Raw genomic sequence first — 26,807 nt, forward strand, 5'->3', positions numbered from 1 at the left:
TAAAGTTCAGGGATTAAGGTTTAGGACAATAAACTCTTAAGGATATTAATATTAACAAATGGACAAATGATATTAATCAAATACACAACCATGTGGTGTATCATATACACAATAATCTCTCTAGAGTATAGCGGACATAAAACTTTGTTTTGGTTAAAACATGCCTACAAGGTGTCATTTAATCATGTGAAATCCATAAAATCAGTCAATCCTGTAAAAGTTATCACTTATAAAAAGCCTTTACAAATGTATAAATCTAAATGGACTACACCCCTGAAACTATTTCCACACCTTTATAATTTCCTACATATATATATATTTTGCTTTTAAAAATATTTTAGATTTAGTTTTAGCTAGACAAGAAAATAAAGGAGCCAATTGTAAGGCATGATCAATACAGCCAAGGAAAACCAGAAAGAAGACTGCACAAAATCTTGCTTCTTGTATAAGCTAGCAACTTTGATTGCTGTCGGAATTATATTTGGGTATCACAAAATGATCCTCCGGATCGTCCTTGCAGCAGCACGAGAAATTAATCTTCCGGTGAGATCGGCTGGCAGATTAAGTAACTGCTGCTGTGATTCTGGTGGGAGCTGCCAAAGTACGAACATATAAAGTTGTAATCAGCATAAATGCAGAATGCAGTCCAAAATTAACAAAATACGTACAAAGAAATTGTAATCAGAAAAGAAAGATAATTTGCGCATTATAAAAAGTACAAGTGTATGAGGTTTAATCCTAGGTTTGATTCCCCCACAAAAAAAAATTTATACTGATTGTGACAGAGAAAAGCTACAACCGGTAGAAAACAATAAATAACAATTGCATATAGACAATAGGCACAGAAGATGCTTGCCATATATTATAGAAAAAAGATGGTTCTTTCCCGATGGTGCATGAACCAAAACATCATCTAAGCAAACTTTCTAGCTCACAGGTCCCGACCCCATCTCTAGCACACCTCCTAGGCCCCTGCCCCCGCCCATTAAACCCCAAGTTTCAATCCTGGCTTCACCACTGGTGATCAAAAGGTATAATCTGTTTCCCACACTGGTAGGAAACTTCTATAAGGACCACATATTCCCACAAAATTCCCCAGTTCGTCTATGCAGAAGAGTCAACTTCTGACCAAAAGGTATAATCATCATTAAATTAATAAAAACATACATTGCTGGAAAATTTAAACAACTCTTCAACAACTGGACGACTAGTCAATTGCATAAATTAGGGCCAAATTCCTAGTCAAACCTATTCTGTGAAGACTACTCAGTTAATGCCACGAAATAACAACCATAGTTTCTAGGAATGCTGTCATAACCTTTTAAATATGAAATCTTGAAGAGAAGTGAATGGGCCATATGGATCCAAACACTACAGTTTTGGAAATCCCAAGCTACCAAGTACTCATTCCAGAACTAGCATGCCAAAATATGTAAATGATAATGTTCAAACATAAATGTGCTCCTTACCTCAGGAATAACAGAAAGGATAGGTAGAATGTCTTGAATGGATGCAAGCTGATTGAATACTAATGATGCTTCCTCCGAGTTCATTTGTTGATTCTTGTATGGGATATCCTCTTTAATTACCTTCAAGGCCAAAGTTGAGAATTATCAGTAAATAAAAATATTAAGATTACACGCAATCTGAAAAAGTTATATCCTTCACTGATAATTGGTAATCACAATGGGTACGTGATAATTAATAACAAAGCATAATACTCACACTATAAAATGAAATTATTGCAACAAACTCGCCTATACTATGAACATGTCAAGTCTCAAATGCAAGATAACTTTCTGATCATAGAAAACTAGGTGTCATCTTAAAATGTGATCTTCCATTTAATGAGGTTCCAATTCACAAATGGGTGGTTCTAGTAATCTTCCCCTTATTTGTAAAATTTTTAATGCAAATTTACCCTTAACAAAACAAAATGAAGAGCAAACAATTTATATAGAAAAAGATAAAAGACCTTCCATCTGCCATTCCTCTATGCACTCCTGGCACCTCTATCAATGGTGCTGGAGGCAACAACCCCTCTGCATCCTCTAGCTTTCTATGGCCAGGCCATTTTTTTTAATGCCAAAAAATTAGGGGTAAAAAAGTAACTTCATTACATGTTTCCATTTAAAGGGGACTAACTGAGAAAATATGGGTGGTCCAAACTCTAAATAGAACCATCACCTTATGTCCTCATCAGAAAAATTAAGAGGAAGAATGACTTCTTCAAAATGCAAAATTAAGCTTCCAAAGTGTTTAGTGTTCATGAACATGCAACTTGTCTTGCAAATACTTTCTCCATCTTTTCCAATCCAAAAAACTACTCTTCTTTGTCACAGGGATATCATCTCAGAGAATATTATTATTATTATTATTGAAATGAAATCATTTGAATGGCCACATTTGCACAAAGCATATAAAGCCAAAGAATTTAAAGAAAAATAAAAACAAAACCTAAGCACCAGTCTATGCACTTCCAATACTCAAAATTATACCTGTCAATATATTTATTTTTTTTGCAGTTTGTCACAAAAGAAAACTGTTTTGAAAACAAAAGAAACCATCGGTCCAAAAAAAGGAAAAAAGTGTCGCTAAATTTATTCAGATGAAAACAGAGATTTACCAACCCAGACTCAACATACTTGCCAGTCATAGTTCTAAACTACTATGAGAAGGTTCACAGGAAAAGCCTAAGCCGTACCACAACCAGAAAATCAAGCCCTTTATTTAGCCCTTTCAAAGAAATATTATGTGCATTTAGCCCTTTCGTCTTTCCCTATATTCTTTACCACTGATATTATTCATCACTACGCCAAACAAGCTTAAACTCTTACTGCTTTGGAGTTTTCAATTCCTTGAAGCCCTGACAGCAATAGCAGAAGGCGATGTAGTGTTCTTAAGTTGATTTTGTCTTCATTGGTCATTGTTGAGAATGAAAAAGTAGAAGTGAATGGTATGCTAGCAGATGCCACAGCAGTAATAGAATCCAAGGTTGCCAGCCCAAGTGCATCCAATCCCTGAGTTCAATTAAGGAATCAAATAGAAAAGAAATACCAAAAACAATAATAAGAAGAGCAATAATAATTACAATCGTAACTACAATAACCGCATGCCCAAGACATTTTGACAAATTCAACCATATCTCTGATGCGATATGCGAAACTCAGGGATTACAATGATGAAATAGTTTACCTCTTTCATCAAGGCCAATCATTTAATTGTTTCAAGGGAATTAAACATGTGTCATAGGATGGGCAACAGAAATGTCTTAGCTTGTGTAAACTGCAATCATTCAGCCATTTTCAAATTTTGAAATCCAGTGGACCTTGACAGGGAACATGTGATACACGTTTTTAATTCACAATCCAGATGTTGGGTTATAACCGTGTATTTGCTTTCACTAAAATTACAATAGAGATCTATTCTTCGAAGTCCATGCGTAAATATATCATTGAAGACTCATTTTACCCCTAACAATCTAAGTGGTTTTATGCCACCCTGTAAAGGCATATTAAATTGAACACTATATTAATTTATAAGTTGAAATTTGATAGTCCCCGATAAACAATAATTTTCTGTAGAACAAACTTCGCTCCATGTAAATAATTAAAAATTCTATCTCTTGTAGTCTTAAGATTTTTTTTTTCCTCATCAGTGAAATATATTTACGGGGAAACTAGTAATTCTATTATTTAATACATTTTATCCATCAAGGTTCAATTCTGTTTTCTTTTTAATGAACTAGTGGGGGGTGGGGGGGTACCCCAACACAAAGAAACTACTCAAGGTTCAATTATTAACGGCTCTAATGTAAAGGTAAAACCTTCCAAACAAAACAAAATATGTTTCAGATATTAAAAAATACAGACTGCAGTTACATTTCTATTATGTTGGTTAAATAAAATTGTACTTTTCTACTATCACCATTCCTAATATGGATTATAACTAAAATAACAAGCATAAGTGCAATGATTCTACCTTCGCAAATTCTTGAAGAAGTATATCCCTCACAAATGCACCCTGAAATGACATTACAAATAAAGTAAGATTTGACATTGATTTTATGATCTGGCTGCCCAGATTGAAGATGAAAAGGAAATAAGACACATGCAAATTATTACCTTCTCTGCCAACATAAAAGAAAGGATTTGCTTGATAACTAGCCTCTCATCTTCTTGTTTTCTTAATAAAGCCTTCTCTGTTTTGGCACGGAGGGCCTGCCACAAAAGAGTAATAAAATTAATTCAATGACATCAACTGTACCGAAATTCAAGATAACTAAGATGTCAGTGTGAACTAAAAATGCATCATGTATCTAACTCACATTCCATTATCAATACATATTTCACAAGAAAAAGACCAGAGGGCATGCATCACGAAAGAAATAGTTATTACCTCGGAAAGTAGAGACTCTAGACGATCAATTTTGAAAATGCCTTCCTGATAAGACATCATCTAGGAATCAAAATTGTGGTATGATGAAGAATATACAATGGGCGAAAAAATAGAAAGACACAGTACTACTCCTCATATTTAAAAAATTTTAAAAATTGTATTGGAGCTTTACCTCATAAAGAAGGGCCTGCAGGGAAGACTTGAGCTCTGGTGAGCTATCAGTTAGTACTTTTCTAGCAATCCATGGGTACGTACTACCTAAAACTTTGTAATCTGGGTTGGTGCTGATGGCGACGCCTTCCAATACAGCAAGGCTGAGAGCCATAAACAAACGTATTAGAAGACAATAGATAGCACCAGTATTAAACATTTGGCAGAAACTAAATTGATGGAAAGTTCTAAGAATTTTCAGATTTAACATTAGATGATGCTAGACTAATTGTCTTCTTAGATAAGGTCCAGAGATGTGCAGTTTTGGTTTCTATATGGATTGTTTGGTTGGAAAGACATAACAAGTTCTTTGATGATAAGGTTAAGTAAGCGGAAGTAAGTAGATTTCATTTGTGACAGAATTAGTTTTTTACATTCTCTTTGGGTGTCATTATCAAAGGACTAACCAGGTAATAAAAATTATTTAACAAATTGAGGAGCCATATACGAATCTCAACAAAATATCAAATATAATTAACAGTACATGAGGTCCATTTTATATTTTTGGAAACACAAAACTACCTTCGAATGACAAGAGAAAAATAAGAAGGTATACGGAATTTGAACTTGTACCTGCAACAAACAAAGAAAATATCAGACAATTCATTGATGAACAATTATATATAAAGCTCAAGAGAGTGAACATGTCAACTTCAATATAGCAGTACATACTTCCAATCTTCAGGAAATGTGAACGAGAAGTGAAGACATATGCACACTTTCCATGTGGAAAAAGTTAAAATGCAAACAATAACATCAAGTGGTCTGATATAAGACAGATTTCTTGGGTATCAAAAGAAGAGAAATAGAGGACATAATGTTCAACGTGACATGGCACAACAGTGACTGAACCAATAATATGAGATAAATTCCACGAAGACAACTATTACAAAAATTGCTTTATAAGTTCAATTTAAACTTACATTGTTCATACATTGAAAACCCCTAAAAGAGCTGTGTCTTCATCCTAGTGTGGGTGAAAAGCAACAGTCTTACAGACTTGGGAGGACTTTGTTTCCCAAAAAGCGAAGGAAAAATATGAGGAAGATGATAATGATGATAACGACGAGAATGAAGATGCGGATGCTACTGAAATTGATTTTTCATTTAATGTTGTGGATGAAGGAATATAAGTCATGAAATTGTGAAATCAATGGCCTAAAAATATACAATGAATCCACACAAGCTCAAGCATTGGCAACCTTGAAACGTTAACTGAGAAACAAAGGATGGCGGCACATTAAAGTTTGCAAATTTATAAATCTTATCTTCCAAGTGGATCAAAATGAAACAGGAAACACCTTACATGGTGGTTCCTAAATCTCCTAAGAGGTCTCCAAAGCTAATATTTCGCACTCCTTTGGCAACAGCATTCTGAAAGACACCTACAGACACAAACAATGCTGGTGGCTTCAGACCAGTTAATGGAGCCCTTCCACAGAAATAATTCCCGACTTTTAATTACAACACATCAGACAAACTAAGTCCTTAGGTTCATGTAAACACAAAGAGGAACCTGTTAAAGCCTTTGTAACAGCTTCCTTGTCTGCAGTTGGTGGAATAAGCCTGCAGAGTTTGTAAAAGAATTAACAAAGTAACTTCCAGCAATGTCAATTAACATAACCTGTGCATCAACTGAAAGAAATGGAAAACATGATACCCAAGAGTAACAAAGTCCTTAGCCAAAGCACCAAAATCACGGTTTACAAGATGGATGCAAGCTTCAATGAATCCATTGCGGAGTTCTTGTTTAAATTCACCCATCATACCAAAATCTGGTTGTGGAACCATGTAAGTTAATAAAGGTTGATAAAATAAATCAACACATTAATTGGAATTCAACCCATTAAGCAGCAAAGAGTAAATTTATCTCCATCTTGTGTCTTTGTGGCTTCTTTTCTTTCTTACATTGAACTATGTAAATCTTTGTTCACGGTCAAATTTGAACAGTCCACCAGTTCTAATTTGGATATAAATATCTATACAAATCTTTGTTCAACGCCGCTTCTATTTAATATCTAGATGGGCCTATTTTTAATAAACCTCAGTAGTTGAAACTTTATATTTTGGCAATCTTGCTCTAATTCCCTTATTCTGTTGTATTTTTTTGGTGACTTTCTTTTGTTTTTCAGACACGTTCCTTTCGTCCACTGTCCTTCATAAGTAACTATTCTCTCCAATCACCAGAGCAACTAGCATTTATTATCCCTCAACCACACATTCACATATGTTATGTACAAAAAAAATGTAAAGTTAACCTCACACGTGAGCAAGGCTAGTACCTAAATAGGCAAGTTTCCCATCATATGTACGAAGAAGGTTTCCAGGGTGTGGATCTGCATGATAGAATCCATATTCCAGAATTTGATTGAATGAGCAGTAAGTCCCAACCTATTCAGCACCAAGAAGCAAGCATTTTATTAAGCTCTTCAGCAAGGTAAAAATTAAACACAAAAAGTAAAGAGTTCAACAGGTTGATTTTTTACGAACGGTGAAACTGAAATTAGTTTAGCGCATGACCTCAACCATGTAAAGATCATTTACTTCTGACAGCTTCTGCCCCTAGAATACAAGTAAACAGAGAAAATATAAGCAGAAACATACAGACATACTAAACGGCACGTAAAAATACATCTTTAAAAACAGTAATTTCTATTGCCTAGTACTTAAGTCATATATATCCACATATATCCACCACTTTCAATTCTTATGATTTAAGTGCACAACAAATTACAAACAATTTTTAATCTTGTTGCAATATCTCATACGCCTTTCAATTCTATCTTGTGTCTAATTGGTTTTCTGATTATCACGTTTGTGCACTCCAATTAAATGTGATAATTAAAGGAGAATGGTCAGGGAGCCACTGGAAGTTGTTCTTTATAGAGCTGGTCCCATAGCATGTCATAATACCTCCACCCATTCCATCACAAGCACCCTACGAGTTGTGTAATCCAGATACATTTCTGGAACCAAAACATCAGGTATACCACCATATAGCTGTCTGATCAAGCGCAGAGGACCACAGTTAGAACATTAATTTTGTGCTCAAGCTCAATGCGAAACATAAACCTCATAACAATTGGAAAAGGATATAAAGTTATCAATGACATGAAAGAAAACGGGAGGTGATACATTGAAATTTTATGATAATACAGTGCATTATAGGCAGAAAGCGTGTCAAACTATGGTAAGGTCAAAGTCAAAGAATGTTACTGCAAATGAAACAAGTTGTCATCTTTAAAATTCAAAGGATAAAGCTTTTCAAATTGAAGCTTTTAGTTGATCAAGAGGCAATTCAAATAACTAATTTTCAAAGTAACTTCCTTGCGTGGTGTGTAAAGTAAACATTGCCAGAGACTGAAAAGAGGTACCTTCCATTAGGTAAATAATAAGCTTAGGCCTTCAATGAAATCAAATAGAAAGCATCATTTATGTAAGGAAGAGAAAGAGAATCTTACCGGGGAGAGAGAGAGAGAGAGAGAGAGAGAGAGAGAGAGAGAGAGAGAGAGGACAAATAGGCTATAATTTGACATGTGAGGTAGTATAAATTTAAGATTGATCTCTGAGTCCCATCTACCCAAGTATCAAGTATTTAGGATCTCCCACCATGTAAGGATATAGCAGAAGAAACAACTCTGATACCAAAACTGATGTAGTAGAAGAATGAGTTAAAGGAATATAAGAGAGATCCAGACTCACTCCAGCCTATGGAATCCCACCAAATGTTTACTGGAATCACTACAATAGAAATTAGAAAAATTACGGAATCACACCAGCCTTGGAGTCACTCCGAGTCAACCCATACTTTTCAAACGAGCAGGAAATCACAAGAACTTTCACTAACTTTTACTAAAGCTTGCTAAGTGCCCCTTTTATAGGCTCATTGGTACATAAATCTGAAAAAAGCCGCATTAATACACTTCGAAATTCTAAAAACATAATCTATCGCACTTAATACACTAATCATCTGACATCAATGAACCTCAAATGTATGTGTAAATTGCATTTATTACACAAAAATTCTAAAAACATAATCTATCCCACCTACTACACTAATCATGTGAATTCAATGAACCTCAAATGTATGTGTAAATTGTACTTATTACACAAAAGAGTACACTCATAATTATGTGCTTGTTCTTGGATTGGTTTTATTTATTATCCTTTGAACTTAGTTCCTACAACACTATCAATCATTAAGATTACGTAAGTTTTGAATCCCTCCACTTACCTGAATTTGAGACCATTATTTGCTTCTGTCCTGTAGTCCATCTCCTGCATTCAATGTGATTTACCTGTATTCAATTTGAAGTTCTAAGAATAAACCTTATACAACCAAAAAGAATATCTTAGATAACAGAAAGATGTTCAGGGAATTACAAAAAGGAAAGGAAATGTAAGCAAGTAGGCATAATAACACATGACAAACAAAGTATCACATTCAAGGGGTGCTGCTGAAAATTTCGGTGCAATTGAGACATACTTTTCACATGATGCAAATTTGTCCATTCATGCTAATAATGTCACTGCAGCATGTTTCTGGCAAGAGTATATTTTTAGTTGAATCGTGAGTTTTGAAGATGTTAAGAGCATAAAAATAATGCTTATCTTCTTTTCAAAATGATAATAATAATAATGCTTAACCCACATTCCAACAGCTTAAGCTTTTGAAACAATGGTAAACTCAAATATCATATCTGAGTGCAAGATCCTGAGTGCACATCGATAAAACTGCAATCTCGCAATTTACACCGAGTTCCACATTTTGGGCCCTCTAGAGGTGAGAGAGACCCACACGTGATATTAGAATATAAAATAACACATGGTCCACATTCTAATTGTCATAGTTTGAAAATATTAATTTGCCACATTCTAACAGTTAATCTTTAGGAAATAGTGGTAAACCAAGAAAAGTTATCCAAAGACGTCCATTATTTGTGTATACTATAGTCACTTCAATGAGAAAGCATATAAACAAAAACAAAGGGGAAAAAATAAAATAAAAATCCTTGTTCAGTATCTGGTTGCTAGTATACTTTATTTTTCTTTTTCATATCTTTTGATCAGATGTCAACAGTGATAACATATAATTTGAAACATCAAATTCCATAAGGTGCATAAAGGGATAAATACATACCCGAAAGAGACTTGATGCCCATTCATCAACAACTGCCTGCGTGTGAAGGTCATGTATACGTTATAAAAATCAAAAAGGCATAAAAGAACAATATAAAGAAAAGATATGCACATACACAGAGCGACCATACATTGATATGTACTAATGTTTCTCATAGACATACCTCATATAATAACTCTGGGATGGGTGCATAAATTTTCTTCTCATTCACACTAACTAGAGGGTGGTGCAATACTAGGTTACATGCTGCAACATTACCTGAAGATCAGTGTTTAATTTTCTTGCTCTCCTAAGTAGACCTGCTAGGAAACGCAAGATCAATATGTCTAAGGAAATAGCAGCTTGTACTCCGGGCCTTTGCACTTTGACTGCAACAACCTGTCCTGTATGACGAAGCCTAGCTTGATAAACCTAACATCAGAGAGAGAGAGATGAATTTGGACCGTCAAGATAAAAAAGGATGCCGAAAGTTAAGTTACATAATCAGGAACAAAGCATAAACAAATAAGACCTGTCCAAGGGAAGCCGCAGCTACAGGTTCTGGTGAGATCTCTGAAAAAAGCTCTTCTATTGGTAAACCTAGTTCTTGTTCTATTGTATTTATAGCAACTTCCGTAGAAAATGGAGATATTCGATCTTGCAACAGTGAGAGCTCATCCAAATATGATGGTGGTATCAAGTCCTTGAAAAAAAAAAAAAAAATAGGATAACCAAAGCAATGGCTGAGGTAGACCCAGAAATCTTACATTTTGCAAAAGAACAAACTAAATTTTATGACCATCTTTTACTCTGTCATTTTTCCAGTAAAATATTTGAAGTACTTCACTGTAAGTTGGGTGGTGCCAATCAACTTGTTAGCAAGGAAACAATGAGATTTAAACATCCACTGATAAGACACAAAATGGCAATTGTTTCTTCAACAATTTTCAATTACCATTCCGGTGCTAAGAGATGACACTCTTTCCTGGATAAGTGGCACTATTGAATTCCAGAACTTCATTTGAAAACAATGCAAATATTTCGACAACTAATAATACTACGGCATCCAATGTATAAGGATTCAAAAATTTCTCAGAGATTTCAGAGTATTGATCAAGAATATCTATAAGAATTAACAATTACTTTGGCAACCAGTTTAACATGTCTAAAGACAAACTGTCACCAAGGCATTCCAAAATATCCAAAAATACACATGAAGCCTTGAAAACATTAATTTTGGGAAAGTGCACTTTATAAATTAAAAAGTGAGGGCAGAACATCCCAATGCATATATGTAACTCTGCACAGCTGCATGTCATGAATACGTAGAGATATTGAACCAAGTTAAGAAGACAACTTCAAAAAAAAAAACCACTTAAAATATAATACATCAAAGGCAGAACTTCATAATCTTTTATATTTATCTTGTGCCTCCATTATTAGTACTAGCCAAACTCATAAGCTGGATCTAAATTCAGACTTTCGGTGAAACAATTCCACATAATTTAAAACATGATGTCTATAATATCAACTGCACTGCCTGCCTACCTGTATTGTGCTGCAAAGCCCCTATATCTTTCACTACTATATTAATGCAGAAGAAGTGAAAAAAAGAACAAAAATTCCAGAATTCACTAAAAACAGACAAAAAGGGAGAAGGCCCCTCCTAATTGAATAAAAATTCCACCAGTAATGACTAATGACTAATGAGCACTAGTCAGTCTCTTACACAAGCAATAGCCAAAAGTATGGACAGACATTATAGTACATGCACGGAATGCTTTCAGCATAAAAAAGGGAATGTAGTTTGGGACTGTCAATACCCAACTAGAGAAATATGCACAAACCATCATATTTTGATGACTGAAATGTCCTGACGTCAGAAAACCTTTAATTTCTTTTTTTTCTTTTTTTAAGGAAGAGCACGCTTTAATCAGAATGATTCAACTTACAGGTCGAGATGAGATGGCCTGAGCAATTTTGATATATGCCTATAAGATTGAAAATAATAATAATAATAAGAATTAACTAACAACTAGCTTAACCACAAAACAAAAATACAAATAATCAACAATTGTAAGCAATTCAATAATGAAAAACAAAAAAAGAGAGAAGCAAGCATAACGCACCGGTCCAAGTTGCAGCAGTACTTGCCGAAGCTCTGCAGCTCTGACCTGCAAGCAAACGTATTAATCAACCATTACATACTACTAAAAATTAATAAATCCTCAAAAGTTTCGCAATTTCATTTCAGAACAGAGCAGAATTAAAGATTGACCTCGAACATTTGGTCAGAGCGCTCCATTAGGTTATCAATGTAGCGAAACGCGAACCACTTTCCGAAGGTGAGACCAGTCTGGAAGAGCCGGCGAAGAAGAATCAGCGGCCTCCGCCTGTAAATGGCGCCAATTTTGGAAATGTCATAGTCTTCTATGGAGTTGGCATCGGAGTCACTGAGCTCGAAGAGGTAGCCCGACTTATTCGTGAAGGCGTCGACTTCGACGACGTCGTTTCCGGCGGCGCATCGGAAAAGAGAGCGGCGACGACGAGGACGGGGGCGAGGGGAGGAGGAGGAAGAGAATAATCGGAGGTGTTTGGGTGTGGAAGTGGAAAGGAAGGAGGAGGAGAGAAAAGGTGAGGGAGGGCGAAGAAGCATTTTTTTTTTGGAGGGGAAGTGAAAGAAGTGAAGGAGAAATGTGAGTATGGGAATTGGAATTTGAAAGGAGGTGTTTGTTGAATTTCAACCATTCATGTCATGCAAGTAATGCTCATGCTTTGTGTATGAGCGAATGTTGAGTGTTGTTGTCTCGTCTCCAAGTGAACGTTGCTTTTGCGTGGCCGTTTTGGTTATTTGGATGAGGGTCTTTTTGTGGTCCATAACCCATAATCTCAAAACTCAGTGTAAGGGAAAAATAATAATAATAATAATAAGGGGTGGTAATTCAATTAATTAAGATTTTAAAAGAGCTTGTAAAATTTGGTTGTATTCAATTCAAATTTCTATTGATTTTAAAAAAATTCATCAAAATCTAGGTGTATTCAATTACGACTTTTTAGAAGTCAAACAAAGTTCAGGTATATTAAAAAAGTTATTTATTTTGAAGGAATTAATAATTTGCCCAATTTCGTTAGATTTTAAAGTGGTAAGTATAAATAGAAAAGGCCCCGACAAATCTTATGTCAATCTTAGAAACTTTGAACTTGCTCGACGCTTTCCAGAACGTATATGCTTGTTAAGTGGAGGTAAAAAAACTCTTTATCTTTTTCAACGCTTTCATAGATCTTTGATACCCTATCGTATGGTTGATAGTCTTTGAATAGTTGTTGTTGCTGTACATATATCCATGTACAGAAGCATCCCAATTATTTTTTCTACTTTTCCTTCTTCGTTTTTAATTTTTTTTATTTTGGTTGTGGATAACCATGGCATCGTTTTCTGTATAATATATATATATGATGACAAACCATGGCTAGACATATAGGTAACTAATTACGCAAACCATGGCGTCGTTTTCTGTACATTATATCATACAGTAAGCATTCCCTTTTTTTTGTTATGCCTTTTTCATCTTTATTTATTTACTAGTTGTTGTTATTCGGTATTTGTTTTTTCGTACAATATATATATATTTGTTGCTATCATATATATATATGTATATATATCTAGTCCACGCCAAAAGGTAAAAATAATCTTCAAATTTTTTTTTCTTATGTACTAATTAAAGATTGCATGTATTATCTAGTAACATTATAAATGGGAGATTCACAACAGGAAAAGTAAAAATACCTTATAACCCATGGACCTCGAAAGAGAGCAATATGCAGTTAGAACTCATGGTTGATGCTGCCAACCGTGAATGGCGCGATTCTAATGGTTTGCACGGTTGCGCGATTCTAATGGTTTGCTAAGCAAGCAATTAGTAGAAAGCAAGATACTTCATATTCCTGATGAAAAATGTGTTCATGAAAATGTTACCTAAAAGAGCACTCAGAATGGATGCTATACAAAACATATGTTGTTTTTTTATTTTCTTTTGATGTATAATGTTTGAACGTTCTGTATTTGTAAAGGTACTTTTCTATTTTGAAAATATGGAAAAACAATAAACATCCCCCAAAAAAAAAATTTAGAACTCTAATCAACTCTTTTAAAATCTATGATAAAATTCTAACAACCACCATTCAAATCATTCAGGAATTCAGTCAAACTCTATGTGGAATTTATAGAAATCAATTTATAGAAATCAATTTAAATATATTGAACTCTATAAACTTAATAACTCCATTAAACTCTTTTAAAATTTTAATTGAATACACCCTCTTAAAAAAAAAAAATATTCATAGTCGGCATCACACCCAGTCGGATCACACAAATCAGCCGATTTTAACTATAATTGACGGTTTGATTTGGTTTGAGAAGGACGAGTTCTCTATAAACAGGGCCAGTCCATTGATTTTGGATAAATAAAAAATTGAGACCTTTTATGTTCAATATGTACCTTATTTTGAACAAAAAATGAAATTAAAAACTTCAAACTTAGGTGTTAAGTTTGTTTGTTTATGTAAAATAGGCCCATTTATATGAAAAGTAAAGAAAAAAATCCAATTATTTGTAGAATCGAGCCCAAAATGCATCACTTGCATACATAAAAGACATCGATGGTTCTAACATCTTGAGCTAAAAAGTGCCATAAAAAAAGATCGCTTAATTCTACAAGAGAGCTCACTAGGCCACATCGATGGTTCTAACATCTTTTGGGTTCTGCTCTGCTTCCTTCTTCGGAACTGTCACCTTCAGCACCCCGTTTTCGAGTCCGCATTTGATCTTTTCCGAGCAGCATTCTTGGGCAGCCAAAACTACTGCCTCACGAAACTGCCTCTCCGCATCAGTCTTCTCCTGTTCCTGAACCCTCTGCCCGCTTATTTGCAACATGTTGCCGTCCTCCACTTGGACCTTCACGTCCTCTTTTTTCACTCCTGAAATTGGAGCACAATCGTAACAGGTCTAGTATAGTATTTGCGAACTCACACCAGGGTGACACCAGTGCACACAACCCTACCGCACAACCCACTGTAGCCGCTTCTTCTTCTTTCATTTTTTTCTAGCATATATATATGCACCAATTTTCTACTCCTTCAAAATTTACAAAATAAATACGAAAACAAAAACCAAACAAGAGAGAGAGAGAGAGAGAGAGAGAGAGAGAGAGAGAGAGAGAGGAATGTCACATATATGTTGATTTATAGAAACTACAAACCAGGAAGATCAGCAACAAAGATGTGAGCGTTGTCGGTCTCACGCCAATCAAAATGAGCATTAGCGACAGCAGAGGTTTCATCACCGCCGCCTTGTTGTTCCCTGTCAGATATTCCTAATCCTAAGCCGAAGGGGTCCCACACTTCAGACCCAAACAACGGCTCAATCCACCCTCCTCCTCTATGCCCTCCTCGCCACGACCCCAGCATATATGCTTCAGAACGACGACGTTCTTAACCCTCTCTTGCTACAGCTTAATTTCTCTCACCAAATTTGGATATTAACTGGATTTTCTTACACTCTTTGCTGTAGAAGCTCAAATAATTAGGATATTAACTCAACATGCGGAGATTATGGGCATGCATAGGTGTCACAATTTCCTTCCTGTCAGTGTGATGTTGGTGCCACTTGTTTTTAAACATTGCCACGTGCTTCTTCTTTCTCTTGCTACGTGTGATGGATAATCAATAGACATGACATATAAATAAGGGTAAATTACCGAAATGCCCTCTGAACTTGTACCTAATTATCAATTTACCCCCTGACTTTTTTTTAGCGAATTAAGGGCTCAAACTAAATTTTATTCTCAATTTTCCCCTTGTCGTCCAAATTCTCAACATTTCACCCAATTTTAGTTAAATGATTAAAAATATTTTTTTTTTTTTGGAAAAAGTTTTAAAAAAAGAGAAAAAAAAAAAAAAAAAAAACCCTCTCCACAGCCATCACCTTTCTTCCCCACCATTGCCATCACACCTCTCTTCATCACCACAACCAGCCAGGGACGGAGCCAGAAAAAAAAAAACCCTCCCCACAACCATCACCTTTCTTTCTCTCTCTTTACCCAACCCCTGGCAGCCACAACCACCCTCACCTCAATCTCTTTACCCAACCTCTCAAATTCAAAAGGCCATTGGAGCTTCATGAATCATGATAATTCCCAGAAGCCACACCAGTGGCTTTGTGCCAATCAGAAACATGGAACATAGAGTAGAGAAAAAGAAGAACAAAATCACAAATGGCAAACCTCATTAAATTCAGCCATGGAAGAATGAGATCGGGATTTACAGAAAAGAAAACCCTATCCCTACCCACAAACCCAAACCCATTCACGCCCTTTCCCCTATGATTTTTTCCCCATAGCCTTAAAGGCCCGGACGATGTTTGAGCGGAGGATTCAGACGCTTTTCGCCTTTGCCTTTCTTCTTCTTCATCATCATCGTCATCTTCGTCGTCCAATTGGGACGACTTCATCGAATAAGAGCTAATGGGAGGCTTGAATTGGACGACCCTTTTAGGGTTTCGGCCTGAGGATGTGATATTGGTAATGGGTTGATTTGGGATTTGGGCGGAGGAAGCGTGGAGAACAAGGGTTTGGAGGTTGGTTTTGAATCTTGGTCTTCATCATCGTCATCATCATCGTGACGAAGATTTGATGGTTTAGTTTGGCTTTGTTTCGGTTGGGGAAGGGACTGGAAGAGAGAGGAAGTTTGGGGTTTGGGTTTGGGTAGAGAAGAAAAGAGAGAGGAAGAGGAAGAAGGTTCAGAGTTGGGTTTTGAGGGCAAAGCTGCAGGTTTGGGAGGTTGTTGTTGATCTTCTTCTTCGAAAGAAGAGGCGTAGTTAGCTAGCAGAGAGTCCATGAGAGAGCGAGAAGAGAGAAGATGAAGGAGAAGAGAGAGGGAGTCGTAGAGAGAGGGAAGAATAGGGTTTGGTTGCAGAGAGAGAGAGAGAGAGAATAAAGGGTGGGTAGGTCCCACCCCTCTGTTTATTAAAATATTTTTTTTTCATTTTCTATGTCATACTATTTTATTTTACAGTATTTAATTATTTTTAACATATGAAATTACCAATTTGCCCTCATATTTAACGGCAAATTGGATGAAATGTTGATGATTTAGACGGCAGGGGGAACATTGATAATAAAATTTAATTTGAGCCCTTAATTCGCTAAAAAAAAAGATCAGGGGGTAAATTGATAGTTATGTACAAGTTCAGGGGGCAATTCGGCAGTTTACCCTATAAATAATGTTAACAAATTAAACCTTTTCTTTTTCTGGCAAGAAAATAAAAAGAGAAAACACTTTTCTATACGAATATTTCCACTAGGCTAATACGCGCATGATGGGCCAAGCCGAATGAAGAAGCCTTGATTGGGTGCCAATGGCAATTGTTTACCAGAAGCCCAACTTAAAATTTTTCCTGACTTGGCATGCAAGTATGGCAAGCTATCAATTAAACTGTTAACATAATATATATATCCTCAAATAATTTTATTTGAACGACACCCTTTAGGGTCTTTTACGAATTTTTTTTTTCAATTATCCAAACAATCTATTTTTTAAGTCTACATTCATAGATCATCCTTTAAAAAAATTAGACAAATCGGAAACCGTTTTGATATCTAATTGTGTCCTACAAATTCAATGAACACGGTACTTCAAGAAAGTACTAAAATTTCAATAATTCAAGTGAGTAGACAAATGATATCGGATTCAAGTGATTTTTTTTGTAGAGATGATCTTTGAATGAGTATCTACAAAATAGACGGTTTGGATTAGTGAAATATAATATGAAGTGGGTTCAAAAATAGCGTCCCTTAAATAAGCTAATTTGAGGGATCCCTCAATAGAAGCTATATATATAAAGGCAGGATGCATTAAAAGCGAAATATTCAAAATTCTCACAATTGTCATTGGTTAATAAAATACTAAAACATAATACACTTAATTAAATAAAGATAAAATGGTACATTCACAATTTTTTAAATTCAAATAAATAGTAAATAAAAATAGAAAAGAATATATACTGTAGTTGTCCATAAAAATATGGGAGCATTTTTGCTCACCCGTTTAACTGAATATGCAATGGCGAATTCAGGATTGTTAACTCATGGGGTTGTTGTGTAAAAGTTCCGAAATTTTTTTAAAATGAAAATAACACTTAAAAAAATAGAAAGATAGTACCTTTTATTTATTTATCAAATATAAACTTTAATTAGATAAACTTCAACAGTACAATCAAAGATATCAACATGACATCTAAAATACTAATCCCAATAGAGCAACAAACACATGTTAAAATCAAAAGTAAAACGGACAAAAGTTACATTAAAACTATTAGCCCACATCACCGCAAAAAAAAAAAAAAATAGTACTTCAATTCATAATTTATCTATAAAAAAATATATGTACAAGTTACAATGAAAGCAAATTTGATTCAAAATCCATTAATCCGCATAATGAAAGCAAGTTTGATTACTAAACTGCCATTTTACAAAATAAATTATATTTTGTATACTATATTACTAGTGAAAAATCTTGAAATGAAAAATTCATCTCTTTACAAGCACATAATAGTAACTATATAATAAAATATATTTTCTATTTAACACATAAATCTTTGTAACAAGAAGCCGCTCATAATATAACATCAAAATGGTGATTAGCTCCATAACAATATAACATCAAGAAAGATATGTTAGATAACTATTTGATAAAATAAAATAAAAAACTAAAAATATTTAATAAATTAATAGTACAACAAAAAAGCTATTGAAACAAAAATATTTTAAAAATTAATAAAGTGATATTTACAAACATTTTCACAAAGTTAAAATTATAAAAAAAAATTTAAAAAGAACTAAAAGAAAAAGAAAAACAACCCATCCTACACAAATCTGCTCTTCCCCGACCACCATCCCTAGAACGCATCCCCTCCCTTTTCCTCACCCAGCACCAGTGGCGGACCTGCACATGCACCTTCGGTTAGTGGAAATCGCCATTATAGGTGCTGGAGTTGCATCTCTGCTTCAGACCAGCAATGCACATAATGTGTTTGACGAAATGCGCAAACCACTGGGCGCTGCGCGCTTTTTTTTTTTAACGAAGCCTAGCCAAAACGACGTTGTTTTGGACCAGGGTTTTTTAATTTAAAAAAAAAAAGGGGAAACTGCTGCTGTAACACGTGGGCTTTTCAAAATGGCTTCTATTTCCTTACTTAAATGGGTTTTAATTGGGAGTTCTCTTTATTCAATTGAGTTTTGGGAATTCCTTAATTAAGTAGAATTGAGAATTCTCTTTATAAAAGACCAATTTAACATCACCCAATTTCATCAAAGTGTGTGTGCATCACAAGAATCCTGCATTTTTTTTCGTTCTTGAGTGCGCCAATCCAAAGTATGTTAAATGCATTTTTTTTTTCTTTAGCAAAAGCCAATTTTGTTTATTCTTTTTTTAATAATTTTTTTTCTTATTTAGCTCTCTCTGTATAGTTATGGAACGGTACTTTCAGAGAAAGAGTTCAAATCCTCCTTCAAATAATTCATCTAGTTCCAACCCTCCTTCAAATAATCTGGCTCGTTCCAACCCTCCTTCAAATAATCCAGCTAGTTCAAATCAACCTTCAAATAATCCGCCTACTTCACATCCTCCCTTGAATAATTTGGGTAGTCCAAAACGATCAAAGGTCACTGAGTTGGATGAAATTTTTTTTTTCTTGAGCAAAAGCCAATTTTGTTTATTCTTTTTTTAATTTTTTTTTTTTCTTATTTAGCTCTCTGTGTATAGTTATGGAACGGTACTTTCAGAGAAAGAGTTCAAATCCTCCTTCAAATAATTCGTCTAGTTCCAACCCTCCTTCAAATAATCCGGCTCGTTCCAACCCTTCTTCAAATAATCCGGCTAGTTCAAATCAACCTTCAAATAATCCGCCTACTTTACATCCTCCCTTGAAAAATTCAGGTAGTCCAAAACGATCAGAGGTCACTGAGTCAGATGAAATATTAGCTAATCTTCCTGCAGACCCTGGACTTAGACCTCCAATGACTTATTATAATCCCAATTTTCGAGAACAAATCCGAAGAGCCTATCTGCAAAGGGGTCCTTGTCAGCCTAAGAGCCAAAACGACATGCCTCAAACACTTATGGGTCCTTGTAATCAACGTTTTCTTGTGAAATAGTTTGATTCATTTGTTTGGTTGGAGTATAGTAAAGAGAAAGATGCTACATTTTGTCTTCATTGTTATATTTTTAAATGCGACTTTGATAAACAAGGAAAGGCTGGAAGCGATGTCTTCACTGAGAAAGAGTTTAAAAATTGGAGGAAGGGACCCGAGAATTTTAGGGACCATGTTGGACAAGTTGGAAGGAGGGTTGGACAAATTGTAATGTTATTTTTTTTAATTAATTATGAATAACATTAGTATTGTTTAAATGATAAGGATGTTAAGTTTATTTATTTATTTATTTATTTTTAAGCTCTTAGCTTTTTTTTTTTGATGAAAACCAAGGTATCCCCCGCGCGATTGCGGGGACTAACCCTCGAGGTACTGTCGGGCGCAAAGCGGGGACCTCTCCCAACAAAGTCTGCTCTATTCGCAAGCTCTTAGCTTTTAAAAATTGCAACTACGCTGAAAAATTCCTGAGTCCGCCGCTGCCCAGCACAGATCCTCAATAACTTGATGGCCTCACAAGAGGCTGAATTCCAAAGATTTTGGTCCATTATATCCTAAATAAACGTTCTATGTCAAACCAATTCCAGTGATGAATGAATAATGGTTCAATGCATCAATTAGAAGAGAAAGAGATTGCGATATGCAAATTAATGTGACAAAAAAATATCCCAACAGTCACCACCACCACCTACTCCACCCTCTAAACTAATTTTTCTCATCCACCACATCTGGGATGGATGGGTGTGCTGAGGAAAAATATCCAATTCAAAGGAATGCAAGTCTACATTGATCTGAGCTCAATTGATCAATTGTTTCTTGTAAATTGGTACTGAGATGGATTGCAGAGGATGATGTTGCCGGAAAAGGGGAGGAGGGATTGAAATAGAATTCAAAATGAAGATTTAATTAAATCCAAAATTAGATGAATACAAGAACCCATATATGAATCCTCTCTTTCTCTCCCTTCCGTCTCCCGCTCTCCCCGTCTCTGCATAAACAACCCAAATATGAATATAGGGTTGTTTTTGTTGGGTAGGACTTATATTTGAATCGAGTTGGCTTGATTTTCCAGGTTCCTTTGTGCGAGAGAGAGCGGGGTTGATGAAGGGGCTGGGTTTCAAATCTGGGGTGCGATGGGGTCATTGGGCAGTGGTTGGCATTGGAGTGTGGTATGGGATGGTGGTGGGTGTTTGGAGGTTGGGTTCTGGGTTCTACGGGTGGGTTTGTTTTTGTGGGCGGAGAGGGCGGCGATGGTCTGATTCACCAGAGCACTGGCCTTGACGAGGATGATGATAGATCTGGATCGTTGGATCGAGAGGACGAAGTCGTGGGGATTGAGGGAGGTCGCCCTCATTGTGGGGATGGGATGGGGATGGGATGGAGGTGGTTGTTGGCGGGGATGAAGATTAGGGCGAAAGATGAGTTTAGTTTTTATATTTTATTTGTCTTTTATGTTTTTTTAGTTTTTCTGTTATTTTATTTTAAAAATTCATTCATTTAAAAAATAAGAATTTTTTATTAGTTTTTCAGTCTATGTGGATGCCACATCAGGTTAAAATTGGTATCCAGAGGGAGTATTTTGAAAGATTTTTTGAATTTTGTGTACTGATCAAACAGGTCAATAAATGTTGGGTATGAGTTTGTAATGACTCTCATACTTTGGCGGGTTTATTGTAGTTAATCTAAAAAAAACCTACCCAACCAAAATCGTAATTTTGACTGGATAAAAACTGATAGAAAGGCAAAGGACCCATTAGTGTAGTATTGTAGAGTAATTGCTTTGTCATACAAAGTTCTGGGTTTGAATCTTAGCATCCATCCATGTGTATAGTGTGTGAGTTACATGGGAAGGTTCTGATATAAAAACGAAAAAACCATAGATAGAAGACAGACCGGCAAAACACCCCCTCGTACTCTCCTCCATTTCTACTCCATTGCCTCCCCCGAAATGTCGGCCGAAACGCCAATCCGATTCGGAATTCTGGGCTGCGCCGAAATAGCCCGAAAAGTCTCGCGCGCCATCACTGTAGCCCAAAACGCCACTCTCTACGCCCTCGGGAGCCGGTCGATCGACAAGGCGACGGCCTTCGCCAAGGCCAACAATTTCCCTGCCAACGCCAAGATCTACGGCTCCTACGACGCCGTTTTGGACGACCCCGACGTCGACGCCGTCTATGTCCCCCTCCCCACAAGCCTACACGTCAAGTGGGCCGTCCTGGCGGCCCAGAAGAAGAAGCACATCCTGCTCGAGAAGCCTGTAGCGCTCAACGTGGCGGAGTTTGACAAGATTGCCGAGGCGTGCGAATCCAGTGGGGTGCAGATCATGGACGGTACCATGTGGATGCACCACCCGAGGACTGCGAAGATGTCGGAATTTCTCTCCGACTCGAACCGTTTTGGTCAGCTCAGAACGGTATGTGTTTCTTCAATTGTCAATTGTTTTTTTTAGAAGGATAAGGGATTGGACTTTTTTTTTTCTTTTGGTCAACGATTAGGCGAATGTTTGAGCATGCGCAGTTTTTCTTAAGAAAGTAGATTTTAGAAAAATTCTTTTTATTTTTCATTTTATCAATTGTTATTGTTATTGTACTGTTTTCATTTTGAAGTGCTTTTGTTTACTTCTTGAGTGTAGTGAATTGGGTAGTGACTCATTTTAGGTGTGGAATTGTTTTTTGCCTCAACCTCCCTTCACATGATATCAGGCAGATTTAAAAGGAGAAAAATAAAAAGGAAAAAGCCTGAATAGTGAGGCAGGATAAGGTTTGTATTGTAGGATTTAGGATTTCCAAACTGTGTTTTAATGGCGTGGTTTTGTAGAATTAGAAGTTTCCAGATTGTAGAAGAATTTGGGATCTGAAATGATAATTGCAAAACGGCAAATAGTGGATGGTTTGAAAGTAAAAAACGGGTAGTTCAAGTTCCTATTCGGCAGAGAATTCAGAAATTTTCAAGGGTTGTTTTGATGGATAGTTTGAGGGCTGCAGGGCTGGAAAATATGTGGGGTTTTAGTTGGTGGGCAAGAAAGAGAGTGATGTTGATGTTAGGAATTGATGATGGATATGAGTGAATTGAATATCTAGGCAGATTAGCGGAAGTGAAAACAATGAAAAACAGAAAATAGAAGAATAAAGATAGGTCTGGAATCAGTCCAGGGGTTTCACACCCGTCCTTGGCTCACACAAAGGGGTTTGGCTTCACACCAGAATTCCAATATCTGGAAAACAAACTTTAACTCAATAACTCAATTAATCTATAATGAATTACATGGGGGTATTTATAATAATCTAACCAAATCTTAATTAAACAAAAAATCCAGAAAATATTAAAAAAACATAGGAAACAAGTTAGAAACTAATAGCAGGAATCATCTACTGCTCCACAATTGCGTGATTTGAAGAATAAATTAAATGATTTCCTCTAGGTTCCTTTATCCAAATAGCCATAGGAGAAGCTGAGCTGGCGAACTGAAATCCGTTAAAGTTATCAAACCAGTGTGCTATTCTCCGTACTCGTATTACAGGCAAATCATGTTACTCGTAGTTCTGTTTAGTCCACTTGTAGATGCGCCAATCCTGCCTTCTCCCACTAGTACAGAAAACCCAACAGACCACGAGCACATGAAAACGGCCCTTTTGAAAGCATACCCAAGGAGTGGGGATCCAGCCAATCTTCACTTGTAGACATTAAATGACCTTATTTCTAACGAACAAGTTGGCAGAAATAGTAATAAGTATGTTTATCCTTCTATTAAAGAAACTAAACCTTACCTAAGAAAACGATTCCCCACTACTGCTACTAGTAGTATAGATGAAGATCTATTAACATGCATGGCTATCTATATTACAAGTTGCCTCTGACCTCTGTCTCACGACCACCAATGGAACCTGTAGCTTCATGACCTGACCTGAACTGTACTACTACTGGCCTAGCTGCCTAGCTACTAATAATTTGGCACCCGTTCAGCCAATATAGTGAAAGAGTAAAAGTAGGATCCCGCTCAGGGCACACTTGTTATCTACAGTAACCATCTATCTCGTAAAAAACTAGAACTCGAACTGTCCTCAGTTACAAAACTAGCTTCCCTGGCCATAGCAACTAATGGTATTCTTGCTCCTGAGTTTCCAAATCCTTACTTCAGGGGATTAAGGTATCTGTTATGGATTCCGGTTGACCTCAATAACTACTTTCAGAAATTTTAAGAAAGACCATCCTTCCATTTAGGCTATCCTTCACGTTCTGTGTAAGAGGATATTTCTAGATTGTATTTTTCTATAGTCTGTATTATTTATGTTATAGAGGCCTTTCAAAGTTTCCAGCTCTTTCTCTCCAAGACCTTGTAGTTTGTAGTGTTTATTTAATGCAGCATGTCCAATGTAGTTGCACAATCTTTTAAAAAAACATATGAGTGTCTGCGTATTTAATGGACTTGTACTACAATTATATGATTAATGTACTCTACATATTATAAGAGGTGAACGTTAACATAGTGATAGTGCATGTGTTGGCATTGATATTGTATTTGATTAAGCTGACTGCAGTACTTTGTTGCAGCTCTTTAATTTCGGACTGTAGTGTTTGCTTTGGACCATCAGAAAAGAAGTGGTCATTATTTAGTTTTCAAATTTCAGCCTAGCATTTCATTATGCAATGGAATCATTGTTCCATTGTTTGGACTGGTAGCATCTTCCTGATGCTAGTTGTGTAGTTTCTGTCTAGCACTTTGTCAAAGACCATTATAAGTTGAATTATACTGGCAGGTCGTGTAATGTTGTTTCTGCTTTGCACATTTGAAGCTTGCTGGTCAATAAAGTAGCATGATTTATAGCCTACTGCATTCCATTCTCAACGTATTTGTGCAGAAACTTTATGTTCTATTATTATGTAAATTCAATTTAATTTATTAATTTTCACTGAATTTTTTTTTCTACCTTTATATATATATATATATATATATATATATATATATATATATCATATATGTATTTATTTATATTTATTATTGTTATTAATTTTTTATTTTTGGCATTTCCATATTCCATTCTCTTAGCCTTCTTATAGATTAGCTGCTTTACTAGCTTTTCTAGGAAGCATAACATAACCCATTATTTCTGTATATAATCTTTGCTAGCATCCTGAATTCAGACTTCATTCAAATAGCTTTTTAGGCCTTCTGTAACCTATACTTGAAAGAAATTTGAAGGGATTAGAACTTTTTTGAACCTGGAAACCAATTTACTTTTTTTTCTCCCCAAAGATTAAACTTCGTTATGAAATAGTTAACATGAGATGATGGAAAAGTAAGGTTAGTACTTCTTGTAGTATTCTTTAAATATGAGGGAGGGGAATAATTCTTATTGGACTTGTCCATACTCATGAATATGAGAAGCCATTTGGCTAGTTTTGGGTTTAGGTTTTACCAATCCAATCCCAAACCCAGAACCCCCGAGTAAAGCTTTAGCCTTAATCTGCATTTGACTATAACTGGGTTAGGATGAACTTTGCCTGATTTCCTGTCCCAAGTCAAATGCAATACCAAAAGCATGTCCTTTTAGTTCCATATAGTACACTGAAAGATTATTTGATCCAAAGACAACCGTACTAGCCTTGTGATAGGACATGTTAATGGCAGGTGGTTTGGGCGGCAATCCTTGCAATATATTTGGTAATTTTAATAATAGAAAATTGCAATTTATGTTATTTGAGTGTGCAACCGTGTACATCTAATCCAGAAATGATAGTACTAGAATATTAGGCTGACAAAGAAAACTTGTGTACGTTAATTTCTACACTTGGATCGGTTCTTCGATTAGTAGTGTTAGGCTTTCTGCAAATGTATACTGCTCAGAGGGCATATATTCAGGTTGCAGTGGTAGAGATTAGATGATATGTGGGATTAGGTGATTATAATTTGTTTGTGGCAGCTCTGGACTGATCTTTTTGAACCCCACTTTCTGGTATTCTTTTAAAGGCATTCTCTTTCTGTACTGCAGATACACACCGTGTTCACATTTGCTAGTGATCCTGATTTTCTCAAGAATGATATTCGTGTGAAGCCCGACCTTGACGCTCATGGTGCTCTTGGGGATGCAGGGTGGTACTGTATCAGGGGAATCCTGTGGGTCAGTAACTATGAACTGCCTAAAACAGTAATAGCTTTGCGTGGCCCTATATTAAATGAAGTGGGGGTGATTTTATCTTGTGGAGCTTCTCTGCATTGGGAAGATGGGAAAGTGGCAACCTTCCACTGCTCTTTCTTATCAAGTCTGACGATGGAGATAACTGCTGTTGGTACAAAGGGTACTTTGCATGTTGATGGTTTTGTTATCCCTCATCAAGAGAAAGAGGCCCGTTTTTCTTTTGCTTCAGAAACCGGATTTGATGAATTTGTGACCTGTTGGGTACCCCCACCAAGTCAGCACATTGTTACCACAGATATTCCGCAGGAGGTTCTCATGGTAAGAGAGTTTTCTCGTTTGGTAGGTGCTATTAAAAATGGTTCAAAACCTGAGAAGAAGTGGCCAACCCTTAGTAGGAAGACACAGATTGTACTGGATGCTGTCAAGGCATCAATTGACAAGGGTTTTGAGCCTATTGATATCAAATATTAACTGAGGCTCATCTGGTATGTGTCGTTCATCTTCTGTTTGAGCTAGGGTGTCCTTGTTGTCAATAATAATATCCCCATTCTTCTGTATGCTTAGTTTCTTTATGGCATCCACAATTTGGGTCAGAGCTTGATGAACTTGAGCTGTATTGAAACGCCACTGTCGAAATGTATGAAAAATAAATTAAATGTAAAAATTGTAAGTGATTTTCATGGAAATCACATCTGTGGGTGAAGAGAAATATAAAACTGGTGAGCTTTGTTTTGGTTA

The 26,807-nt window shown here is 36.0% G+C and overlaps 3 protein-coding genes and 1 pseudogene across 4 annotated transcripts; 1 reads left to right on the forward strand and 3 right to left on the reverse strand.

Moving 5' to 3' along the window:
- Positions 1-201: 201 nt before the first annotated feature.
- On the reverse strand, positions 202-12,540 carry LOC110762186 (Protein kinase superfamily protein). Of its 2 annotated transcripts, none has more exons than XM_021964789.2 (21): positions 12,006-12,540; positions 11,857-11,901; positions 11,680-11,718; positions 10,260-10,430; positions 10,007-10,159; positions 9,749-9,784; positions 8,843-8,886; positions 7,522-7,612; positions 7,129-7,170; positions 6,891-6,999; positions 6,269-6,383; positions 6,125-6,174; positions 5,915-5,993; positions 5,131-5,181; positions 4,571-4,712; positions 4,399-4,458; positions 4,125-4,220; positions 3,982-4,023; positions 2,838-3,020; positions 1,470-1,589; positions 202-593 (listed from the first exon to the last, which is right to left on the reverse strand). In XM_021964789.2, exons 1-21 carry the CDS (start codon positions 12,381-12,383, stop codon positions 489-491), a joined length of 2,151 nt encoding a protein of 716 aa, XP_021820481.2. In that variant the 5' UTR covers positions 12,384-12,540; the 3' UTR covers positions 202-488. The 2 variants fall into 2 exon arrangements, with proteins under 2 accessions (XP_021820481.2, XP_021820482.2); XM_021964790.2 differs by having other exon boundaries at positions 4,399-4,443; positions 12,006-12,539.
- Positions 12,541-14,244: 1,704 nt separating this feature from the next.
- On the reverse strand, positions 14,245-15,273 carry LOC110762192 (18.3 kDa class I heat shock protein-like). The gene is made up of 2 exons (XM_021964797.2): positions 14,986-15,273; positions 14,245-14,704 (listed from the first exon to the last, which is right to left on the reverse strand). Exons 1-2 carry the CDS (start codon positions 15,191-15,193, stop codon positions 14,454-14,456), a joined length of 459 nt encoding a protein of 152 aa, XP_021820489.2. The 5' UTR covers positions 15,194-15,273; the 3' UTR covers positions 14,245-14,453.
- A 629-nt stretch (positions 15,274-15,902) lies between these two features.
- Positions 15,903-16,637, reverse strand: LOC148291227 (uncharacterized; annotated as a pseudogene).
- A 5,050-nt stretch (positions 16,638-21,687) lies between these two features.
- LOC110762185 (Oxidoreductase family protein) lies at positions 21,688-26,807 on the forward strand. Its single transcript, XM_021964788.2, has 2 exons — positions 21,688-22,345; positions 25,923-26,807. The coding sequence occupies exons 1-2, from the start codon at positions 21,881-21,883 to the stop codon at positions 26,538-26,540; spliced, it is 1,083 nt and encodes a 360-aa protein (XP_021820480.2). The 5' UTR covers positions 21,688-21,880; the 3' UTR covers positions 26,541-26,807.

Source organism: Prunus avium, chromosome 8, assembly GCF_965620075.1.
Source record: "Prunus avium chromosome 8, drPruAviu1.hap1.1, whole genome shotgun sequence".
In the NCBI taxonomy this organism is placed as follows: domain Eukaryota; kingdom Viridiplantae; phylum Streptophyta; class Magnoliopsida; order Rosales; family Rosaceae; genus Prunus; species Prunus avium.